Genomic DNA, 11,902 nt, shown 5'->3' with positions numbered 1-11,902 from the left:
TATTTACTATACATAAAAATGGATAGGGCTAGACAGTGATGATGAAGTTACAGGTGAATCACCTATTAAGACAGTGTATCCTGTACATAATAGGCCTAATTCTCTTCCGTTACCTTGATGTAAATCCATTGAAGTCAAAGAAATTTGTCTGGCTTTGCACTAGGGCAACTGAGAGCATGGTTCAATCCTCCCTAATAAACATGGTGCCAACTAAAATACTTAGAGCAAAATAGTGATCCGCTAAGTTTCAGAAACCATGTTCTAGTAATGCTAGATAAAGGTTTGATAGATCGATTAAAGTTAATAGGAACTTCCCATCAGGGCCAGTCCACAACATTTTGGCACCTGAAGCGGGGAGCTCAAATGACGCCCTCATATCCATAGGCGCTGACTCCTTGGGTGCTCCGGGGCTGGAGCACCTACGGGGAAAAATTGGTGGGTGCTCTGCACCCACCGGCAGCTCCCTGCCCTGCCCCAGCTCACCTCCACCTCCGCTCCACCTGTGCCCCTGAGCATGCTGCCACGTCCTGCTTCTCCCCCCTCACTCCCAGTGCTTGCGCCGTGGAACAGCTGTTTTGCACGGCAAGCCTGGGAGGGAGGGGGGGAAAGCGGTGTGCTTAGGGGAGGAGGCGGGGCTGGGGTGGGGATTGGGGAGGGATCCAATAGGGGCAGGGAGGGGCGGGGACTTTGGGCAGGGGTGGAGTAGGGGTGGGACCAAGGGCAGGAAGGGCGTGAGCACCCACCGGTGCAGGAAAAAGTTGTCACCTGTGCCCATACCCCCTTGCTTGGGCCAAAACTTTGAAAGGTCTCAATTCTCACTTCTTCCTCTTCTACTCCTCTCATGGTATTGCTCTGCTACCTACCCCAATAAAGGAGAACTAACTTTAAATGCCTTGTTCAAAAATTTTAAGTAACACTTAACTTTCATATGCCTGAACAGCTGATGTAACTTTTCTTGTCTGCATAGTAAACACTGGCATTTTTATCTGTTTGAATAATCAAAGTGGTGCTTTCCGTGCCTTCTTGGGTGCAAAGATTTGAACTGCTTCCTGAAGATCCACAGTCTGGGCCAGCTCATGGTCTATTGAGTTGGTTGCAAGGCCAACCAACCTCTCCTGTGTCATTGTGGAGCGTCGATGTGTTTTTATTAACTTCAGCTTGGAGAAGCTGCGTTCTCCACTGGCAACTGTTACAGGAAGTGTTAGAAGTATGCGTAGAGCAACAAAAGCATTTGGAAAGAGGGTGGTCATCTTATTTGTGCACATATATTCCAGAACAGCCTTTGGAGTTGATCCTGCTGAAATGTATCTTGAAAGGGCTTTCAGTTAATCACCTAAATCACTCAAATCAGTATCATGCATGTCATCATGTGTCAACACTGTCTCTAGTGCCCTGCATTGTTGGTGTAGGTCTTCTTCAGGTACAGTGAGGAGTTTTGGAATATCATACAACATCCCAAATATACTGCCGTGTTCCTTGAGCTGCATGAAATGTTCTTCAACTGACTGTATTGCACAATCTAGCACCTGGTTAAAGAATTCAACTTTGAATTGTTGTTGGGGTCTCTTATGGGATTATCCCGTGCCTTGTAATCAAAATATCATCTTCTTCGGTGACTCTTGTATTCTTGAATGGGTGGGAAAATAGCTTCAGTGTGAAGTTTCTCTGCCAACTTCTGTGCACTCTTCAGAACATTTTGAAATGCCTCATCTGACCGGTAAGACTGTAGGTCTGACTTTGCTTTGTCCAATTGTTCCATTGCTCCAGATATATCAAGGTCAACACCTTTGAGTCTCTTGCTTACAAAATTTATTTCAAACAGTATGTCATGCCACAACACTAAGCCACACAGAAATTTGAAGTTATGTATGTTTCTGGTGATTCCATTTCTCTCTGCCACTGTTCTCCCACAAACAGTTCCTGTCATAGCATTATCCTCCATAATGGCAACTATGGCATCATCTATCTTCCCAATTTGGTGTTTGATAGGCTTTATTGCCTCCACTTGACTTTCCCATCGTGTGGCACTCAATGGTTTCAGTGTTATAGAGGATGTTCCCAGATGTTGCTTCAAAATTTGCCATTGATGAGTTGAGGCAGAGAAAAATACATAGATGCTTTGAATTACATTAAAAAATTCAGCAGCCTCACTAGAAGCTGATCCTGCATCACTGACCACCAAGTGCAATGAATGAGAACTGCATGGGACAAAAAAAGCTCGAGGGATTAACTCTCGGATCTGTGTCTGCACACTTCTGTTCTTTCCTCTCATGTTGGCACCTGACCTCTCATGTCAGCTATCGCAATTCCTGTATCTTCCAGCTTTTTAAGAAGCACATTTGTCATACCAGCTCCTGTAGTATCATCAATGTCAATAAATTCTAGAAAATGCTCTCTGACAGTCACCATTGCAGGGACATTTTCACTAGGTTCTGTTGTTGTTACAAAACGCACTATTAAAGTAATTTGTTCCGTATGGCTGATGTCAAGTGTGCAGTCCAGAATAACAGAGTAATATCTTGCTGACTTCAGATCTGCTACAATCTTGTGATTGACTTTTGTTGCCAGTAAGTGTATGATCTCATTTTGAATTGTTATTCCAAGGTAGTGGTGTGTGTACATTTCTTGGGTGCTGACTCGTCTTAGATGCTCCTGGAGTACAGCATCAAACTCAGTCATCAGCTCCACAATTTTAAGGAAGTTTCCATTGTTTGGCACATACAGCTGATCTGAAGTGCCATGCAGTGCTACATTTTGGGTAGCAAGCATTCTCACAAAGGCAGTGAGCCTTCTCAGAACATTTTGCCAGTAAAGAGACTCTGACACAATCTTCTCTTGATGCTGATCATCTATGGTGGCTTATAACCTTCTTCTCATCTCAAGCTCTTTCCACCTGTGGAATGCTCTCTGGTGATTTGCTGCCACCTCATGGCATGCCTGATTTCTAGCCAGATTTTTCCAGTCCTTTGTTCCTGTAGAACCCAATGTGGCTGGAACATTAGACTGGAAGAGTTTGCAACAAAAACAGTATGTAGCATTCTGTGTTTTTGAGTACATAAGCCTCTCCACTTTGTCACCATTGGGGATTTCACGCCAGTAATGTGTTGGATGGAAACTTCTATTTTCATTGTCTTTAGGGAACATGAAGTTTTTCACTTGCTGTGGCCCATGCAGTACAAGGAAGTCCCTCAGGCTACTGCTCAAGTGGGTCCACAGTCCTGGATCATCTAGACTTAAGGAACTAAACTCAGCAGCAGCTGTTTCTTGCAGCTCCACCACACTCTTCTCTGATCTACACTTTTCTTCAGGAATGTGCATGGTTACATCCATTTGAGATGGAGATATGGATGCTGCAGTAGCTGCCAGGTCACCTGCACTCTGACTAACTGGAAGATCAGGCATCTCCTCATCACTCCCATCCTCACTGGGGCCAGAAGGCTCACTGTGAACATTTGTGTCTAGGTATCTCAGGAGAGCTCCTTCCTGCTTAGACAGAAATGCTTCCTTTGCTTGCTTTCTTTTTCTGAATGCTGCCCCAGGGGGGGTGTTTTCTTCTTTCACTCATGACTGCTGTTCTGTACCCACTATAGTGGCTCTCAACACTCAGTTGAAGGGGACAAATAAGCAGGCTGGTCACAGGGCCTGAGTGAGGGAAGATATCAGCGTCTTAAGGGCCTAACTGGCATCTACTACTTCAGTTGACTGCCTGTTCTCCTCAAGTGGGTTCAGGGAAGCAGCAGGAAACAGGAAGCTCCCTGAGAAGCTGGTGTTAATCAGTCCAGGCTCCTGGGGGTGCTGGAGGGGTACATAAGAGGCTCCTCCTCCTCTCTCTCCCTGCAGCTCCTGGTGCTTTCTGTTATTCCCTCTCACCTTTTCTCCTGCTTGCCTGTTACGTCTCTTGTGCCCTCCTTCCTCCAGCACAGCACTCCACCATCTCTGTGCATCTAGAGCAGAGAGAATCCATCTGCACCAGCAGCAGACACAATTTTCTACACTCTGGGTCCTCATGGCTCCCCTCTTGTCCCCCACAGTCTGGCACCTGAGGCGGCCGCCTCAGTTCACCTCATGGTAAGGCCAGCCCTGCTTCCCATCAATAAACAAACAATAACATCAGCAGGTACTGCATGCACAGGCCGATAGATTGATTTAATTATTGAAGCTGGGGTGGAGTAAGATAGTGTCTGCAAGAGAAGAAATTAAAGTCCAGATGATAATTCCAAGAAGTCCAGACAAAGAGTAAATTAAATGTTATACTGACACAGACACTAGCATCCTGGTGCACTTAGGTTAGGCTCATGGTTTCTGAATATGAATCTAGTTCCATTTGGACCTTGTCAAACTGAACAATCAAACCATTTTAGCTGGAATTGTATTAAATGGAAGTTTAAACATCATTAAAAACTCAGTACAGATGAGGCCTGAACAATATTCATAGTAAAGTCTGCAAAATGGTGGGACTTCCATGGTGCAATGTGTGGGTTTTCTAAAAGGACCAGATCGTGCATGTGAGTAGGGCATTGGCCCCAACATCTTGCTCTAGCTGTAAGAAAGTCAGTTCATTTCAAGAGTCTTATAAATATTGTCTATCTGCTTAGTCTGGTAATAAACGACAAATAGTGGAATGTACCGTATAAAACAAAAATACAATTCATGACAGAAGTTAAACAGATTTTTGCTGAGATAAAAAAAGTCGTTGGAAATATTTATTGTTTCTGATCTCAAAGAATTATAATCTGCTTTGAGGAACTGGCAGTTGAAAATACATTTTGACTACTTTTTGTATGCTACTAGGTGTGCATGACACATGTATAGGGTTAATATAGTATACAGTAATTGATGAAACTCTTGTTAAAATAAATTTTTGTGGAACCTTGAGACCTTTTACCATTTGTGCCATGATAAAGGGTCGGAGGTAAAGTCACTTGAAGGACATTTTAATGGCAACACTTTTAATGAAGTCAATTGGTAGTTTTATAATGGCAGCTGTGTGTGTGTTCTTGCCATTTTCCCATTTAAAAAGAATAAAAGGCCAACCAAGGACCAGTCAGTCAAACTGAAATAGGATTTGATGACATTTTCACTCCTGAACTCTTGGTATAAAATGGTCATCTAAGAAAGAACTGATAGGAAATGTGAGAAATTTGGCAATAAAACTGCATAATTGCACGTAAGTGCTGAAAGAAAAAAATGATCAGCTAAAGATATTGCACTTCATATTATATCTTTGGAAAGTTTGTATTGGTGTATATGTATGTATATATTAAGTTTTCCTTTTAAAAAAAGTTAAACTAATTTGAGTTTTTCCTTGCAGTCTGTTCAGGTTAAACTTCATTTTAATTATTTGGATCTCAACAATGCACCTGTGGGGGTGTTACCCAACTGTCCCTTCTACGGTAAGCTACAATCCTTGAACATCATCTACTTCATCTATTTTAAATAGATATTTTAGTTAAATTTAGGTGGATTACTTTTAAACACTATTTGATCAAACTTGTTTTTATGTTAAAAGTGTAGAATAAATATGACTATCAAATGTTGCTTGTTGTGAAGAATTTTTGCTTTAGTTGCTAGCAAGGTAGACAGATTCTCGCTAAAAGAATCTATTCAGCATGAAGTGTTTATGCTTTTGTGCATGGGATGCAGCTTTTGCAGTGGTTCAGCCATGGGACTGAGAATGGGAAGCACTGAATTCTGACACTGACTTCCACTCCATTTCATCTCTCTATATGAGCTTCCCCATCTATAAAATAGAAATAACACGTATTTACTTCATACTGTTATTAGTTATTATTTGTAAAGTACTGTAACTGTTAGGGATTCTTAATAGGTTTTTATGCTGAAGGATAACTCCCAAGCAGTATTGTAGTTGTCTTATTCAAAGGAGCCTATGGGGGAAAAAACATCAGCCTATAGAATGAACAGTAGTATTTTCTCCATATTATGTATCTATGTATTTTAATGAAGTTCTGTAAAGTAGAAGTAAACAGGATATTTTAAAAGCAGTGCATACCAATATTTGATGTCTGGGATGGGGGAAATTACAATAGTAGAATATTAAACTTTATGTGAAGTGCCCCATGAAAGATTATGCAAACATGTTCTGATTTAGATGTCTTGCTCCAAATAGTAATTAAGTGTGTTCAATTTCCATGTTGGGATGTAGTTTTATTTAAACTATTTTGCTGTATTTCTTTGTAACTAGAATATTATTTCTTGGAATCTTAGTTGGGATTCCCTTTTTTTCCTTTGAGGCATATATTTTGTATCACCAGATTTTCATTAATAAACTCTATCTCCACTACAAATAGTATCTACTTGAGAGATTGTTTTCTTTTTATATTGATGTGGAGTTCAAAGTAATCTTCATCAATCAGTCTTCTGATTTTTGTGTGTATGTTTTATTTGTGTCACTATTTAATACTGTTTCATCTTTGATCATATATTGTTTAGACCTATTTTGAGCCATTTGACTAGCCATATTTAATTTCAGCTCTCATTATGGCAATGATATAGTTTGTCAAATGCTTTTTTATTGTTTAATATATGCCCAATGCCTTTCACTTTCAAATAAGATTAACAGAATGATGACCTTGTTATCCATTAGTACAAATCCTTATATGGGTTGCAATGATGTCTCTAGAATCTTGAGATGGAATTTGCTTGCTTTATGCTTCTTGAAGATTTTTTTTTTTTTATAAAAATGGAGAATATCAATTTGTAAGAAAGCCATAAACAGAGAGATTTTGTAATCCAGTGGATGGGGTGTGCTACTGAGAATTTGCCTCAAACTCTCTGGGTGACCTTAGACAAATCATAATAATAATACCCATCTTTTGTAAAGTGTTTAGAGATCTATTAATGAGAATATTATTAAGTAGTAGATGGTATTATTATAAATAATTAAGTACCAGATCAATACTAATATTCCATGGGAATTTTGCCATTGACTTCAGTGGAGCCAGATTTTTACCTCATGGCTTTATATTTAGTGACTTCTCAAACATTAAGCTGAAGTTATGTACACATAGACATATACGGTATGTATATTGTACAATATATACCTCCTATTGACTGCTACTGTAATAGGATGAAAGGCTTTACATAACTACTGTATGAGAGGATAGAAAATATAGCTAATTATGGCTCCCTTGGTATGTATTTTATACATTTTTATAATTGTAAATTACAGTAAAAGCTTGATGTGTATGTGTGTGAGAGAAAGAAAGAGAAAGGGGAAGAGAGAGAGAGAGAGACAGATACCAGACTACTTAAATGCAAATCAAAAATATTTCTGTCATTATTAAGAAACATAATCATTACTGTAACTATAATAGCGAAAGAGAAACCCCAAAAGCTGCTGTGCATTACAGATGTTTCCATTTCTAGTGAAATTGCTATTACATTATTAATAGAAAAATCTTATTTTATAATGGCAAATGGGTACTGTATTCTAGAGGAAAGTGACTGTCACCTGCCACAACAGATAACATCATTCGTGCTACATTGAAAATAACATGTTTCGGATAATAAAAATAACTAGACATATCAGAATTTTATACAGGTAAAACACCACTTACATTTTCAGAAAAGCTATAAAAACATCCGATTTGGATACTTTTAAACCAAAGCAAATAATAGTTAATCCTTGTCATTTTAAGCGTAAATTACTTTTTTGTCTTTCGGCTTTGCTTTTTACAGGGGGCAAGTCCCAGCAAATGTGCAAAACCATAATTATGGCTTTTCTGATCTGTGATATATATTTTTAAAATCTTCTGAGCAATAATCCTTTTTATTTGAATTGCCAGCTGTCCAGGAAATCTGATTACTGTCTCATCCTGCTGAATAGCTGCTTAGCCAAGCTGGACAGGAGTGAAGAATTGACTTTTCTAAAACCTTTCGTGGAGAAGTCTTTCATTAAAAGGTCCTTTTGCAATGGAGTTGGATCAGGAATTAAAAAAACTTCCTTTCAAAGAGCAAAGTAATAAATAACTGTTCAAGAAAGTATCCTCAACTTTAGCATCTAACATTTAACTGTGAAGTTAAAATAATTTGCAATGTATTTCTGTGATAAAACCAAAAGAGACAAATGTATCAGCACGTTCATAATGTAAACAGATGTTTATTTCAAATAGTGCAAGCCAAGTGAAGCAGATCAAATTGTTCAGTACAGGCATTGTTTTCAAAGTTACAATATCATATAGTTTTGTATTGATATAAATATGTTTTCAGCTGGTTAATTCCCCGTTTGTAAGACTGCAGATTTAATCAAATTGCTCTTGATTAACACAAAAATAGTTTTCAGAGTAACAGCCGTGTTAGTCTGTATTCGCAAAAAGAAAAGGAGTACTTGTGGCACCTTAGAGACTAACCAATTTATTTGAGCATGAGAAAGCTCATGCTCAAATAAATTGGTTAGTCTCTAAGGTGCCACAAGTACTCCTTTTCTTTTTACAAAAATAGTTCTGTGCTTTGAAAGCATGCACACATGCAACCAACCTTTCGGATGGCAGCATTGTATCCTACATATGCTCATCTTTGGTCTAAAAGATACCCTCATGGTTAATGCAGGGCATAGCTGCACTTTATTGGCCTGATTCTCATTTCCATGAAGACCACTTTACACCACTCTGGTAATATGAAGAGGGTCTTAAAATGTAATTTAAGACATCTTTACACTGCTCTAGAGGTGTAAAGGGCCATTCCTGAAAAAAAGAATCAGGCCCTATGTTTAAACTCTAATTTATTTTTAATATAGTTATTTAAAATGACTTCAGCAGGAAGTAATCTCTTGAGATGTCATTCATTTTCAGGAGTGTCCTGGGAAATCATTCAAAGTCACTGTAGCAGCGCATGTCCCTTTGCTTCAATTAATCAATTAATGTAGGCAACAAACATCTGATGATATCTGCCAAATGTAGGGCTTGCCAATTTTCTGCTGTTATGGTTGTTCTCTAATGAATAGTGGTCCATTTTTGTTTTTTCTTTGCTGTAAAGTAACTGGTTAGATGTTTGTTCTCAAAATATTGTAGATTTTGTCAGCTGGAAAGGTCATCTGCTGAGTTACATTATTTGTGTGAATTTTACCTTGTGGCCATTTCCTTCAAAAAGTGATGTAACAAACTCTGAATGTTGGCTTAAAAATGTAGCAATGTGTATTTGTTCAGATGCATTTTGAATTCCAAAAAAACTATTAATAAATCAATGTATGGATCATTTCACATATCTCATTTGTAACATTATGAAGAATGAAGTGGTGTTATTAGACTGGAACAGTGTTTATTTGTCTGAAGTGTCACAAAAGGAACATTGTCATTAATCACTGTTTTCATTTTAAGGAAATATTGGGTACAAGTGCTCTGCTCAGCAGTGCCCATTGCCTACTGGTTGCAGCTGAGTGTGGGGGTAGGGGAAGTTCAAAGTAAGGGGTTGCTGCTCCCTTATTCTGGGGACAATTCTATATTGATCCTAGTGTACTTTAGAACAGCTATGGGACATGTCTGGAGAGATCTCCAGAGGCCATTAGGGATATGTCTACACAGCAAAGAAAAACCTGCAGCTGGCCCATGCCAACTGGGCTCAAAGGGCTCAGGCTGCTGGGTTGTTGCATTTCTGTGTAGACTTCTAGGCTCGGGCTGGAGCCTGGGCTCTAGGATCCTGCAAGGTGGGAGGGTCCCAGAGCTTGGGCTCCAGTTTGAACCCAGAAGTTAACACAGAAATGAAACAGCCGCAACCCGAGCCCTGCAAGCCCAGTCAGTTGGCATGGGACAGCTGCAGGTATTTTTTTGCTGGGTAGGACTACCCCGATACATGCACAGATTTTTAAAGGTGTTGCCCTATTCAGCATTATAAGTAGGGTTGGCAGAATTTGATTTTAATCATTTATTTTTCAATTTTTATTGCTTTAAATGTTCACAGTTGTGGGAAATTAAAGGGGTGGGTTAGATAATTATTTAATGTCAGTAAACATTGAGATTTATAAAGTTAAAGCTTTATAACCATTAAAACACAAATTATCAACATGTCAAAATATACAAAGCAAATATCCTTAAACCATAATAAGTTCTCAAGCAGCGTTTTTCTTACTTTGCCTACTTGGAAATTTCAATTATTAGCATTAGAAATTTTTTTTCATTGGGTTGTGTGTGTATGGTGAAATTGACGTTTACCAGCATTTAACATAGCTATCTAAGGCACTTAGATTTTGTGATTAGGCTTGGACAGACTAGATTTTTAAGTCCCACTTTCAGAAGTCACTTAGGAGCTTATGTCTCATTAAAAGTCAATGAGACTTAGGCTCCAAAGTGCCTAAATCACTTTTAAGTGGCATTCTACCCAGTATTCACCTAAATGACAATATGAAGCCTGAGCGATATAAAGCCTGAAAAATGCCCGGTATCCAACTGAATTACACAAGTGGCTCTGCCATCTGTTGTCTGATCTTGCATTCACTGCACACTCGATTCTCTCATTGCTGATGCTGTCTTTTATAGGAATGCTAAAATCCTTTCTATGCTTTAAAGGTAGATTTTTTTTTGAAGGAACATAGAGTAACCATAGTGATCTCTGTCAGAAAATAAGGATGTAAGATTGTGGTGGTGATATTGCTAAGCACATTAATGTTTGCTCCATTTGCCTATACAGTCACAGTCCACTTGATAAAGAGATTTGTTATCCTGAAAATATGATATATAGGGCTACGTTTTCAATGCACAAATACCCATAATGAAGGATGCAGAAATTTTGGCCTATAGCATTATTAAACTATAACAACAAATTACATTGCCATCAATACTTTTTCATTATTCTGTGACAAAACATTTCATTCACTTGCACTGTTTATTAGTTATTCTTGCAAAAACGAGAGCAAGAGGACAACCAGATTTAGAGAGAGAGAGAGGTGTGATCTAGGGATTGGAGCACAATAGAATCAGCCAGGAATGCCTGAGATCAATCCAAGCTCTTAACAGTGACTCGTTCTGTAGCCTCAGATAAGTCCCTTCACTTCTGCTCGGTTTCCCCATCTGTAAAATAAGTAATTACATTTATCCAGCTATCTCAAATCTGCAGTCAGGATTAATTGATTTTTTCTGTACTTTGAAGACGAAAAGTGATTCATGGGTGCTAAGCAAGAGAAAGGATAGTCTTCTTCTAAGATAAAGCACTGGACTGGGATTCAGAGGATGTGAGTTCTATTCCCAGCTCTGCTACAGATGTCTAGTGTCACCTTGGGCAAACAGTATCACTGACTTCCGTTGTGTGCCTGTTTACACACCTGTAGAATGGGAACAATAATATTGACCTACATCCTCGGTGTGGGGAAGATAAATTTATAAAGACATTCAGACCTTATGGTGATGGATCTGAAAAGCCTTTAAATAAATATTATTATTCTTTTCTCTTTACTGGATGCCATAATCCATTCTTTTAAAAAGACACTGTCAGTTCAAATTTACTCTCTTTAAACAGTGTATGCAGAATCTCTGTCCTATGAGGGTATTTAATTTATTTTGCTCCAAAAAAATTTTTGGGCAGATAAACAGCCGTATTTTTAAATTCTTGTAAATCTGAACCTGCAAATGGAATATGGCTTGTGGAAGTACTCCTCATGTGTAATTATTATTATTACTTTTTAATGTTTATATTGCATTAGTACTTTAAGACCACAACTACATTTGGGCCCATTATGCTAGGAGTTGTATAAACAGCTAGGAAATGGTGGTGCTGACCCCAAAGAGCTAGGAAATTTTATAGATTAGATTTGCAAACAAAAATGCACTTCAGCTAATAGTAAAAAAATGTACAATCACGAGCGAACTATATATAAGTGCCTCTGAGCCACAGTGCACAAGAGGCATGTACAGAATTGGTCCAATAACAGATATTACCTTACCCACCTTGTCTA

At 38.6% G+C, this 11,902-nt stretch overlaps 1 protein-coding gene across 1 annotated transcript; it reads left to right on the top strand.

Annotated features, from left to right (window-relative positions):
- Nucleotides 1-2,482: 2,482 nt before the first annotated feature.
- Nucleotides 2,483-7,982, top strand: NPS (neuropeptide S). Its single transcript, XM_073354952.1, has 3 exons — nucleotides 2,483-2,496; nucleotides 5,321-5,393; nucleotides 7,806-7,982. The coding sequence occupies exons 1-3, from the start codon at nucleotides 2,483-2,485 to the stop codon at nucleotides 7,980-7,982; spliced, it is 264 nt and encodes an 87-aa protein (XP_073211053.1).
- Nucleotides 7,983-11,902: the final 3,920 nt, after the last annotated feature.

Source organism: Lepidochelys kempii, chromosome 7 (assembly GCF_965140265.1).
Source record: "Lepidochelys kempii isolate rLepKem1 chromosome 7, rLepKem1.hap2, whole genome shotgun sequence".
NCBI classification, from domain to species: domain Eukaryota; kingdom Metazoa; phylum Chordata; order Testudines; family Cheloniidae; genus Lepidochelys; species Lepidochelys kempii.
This window is presented reverse-complemented; position numbering and strand designations above follow the sequence as displayed.

Bases quoted from the DNA above. Each gene is read 5' to 3' on its own strand.
- NPS (XM_073354952.1), top strand. The intron at 5,394-7,805 runs GTAAGCTACAAT...TTGAATTGCCAG, and splicing joins ACCCAACTGTCCCTTCTACG to CTGTCCAGGAAATCTGATTA.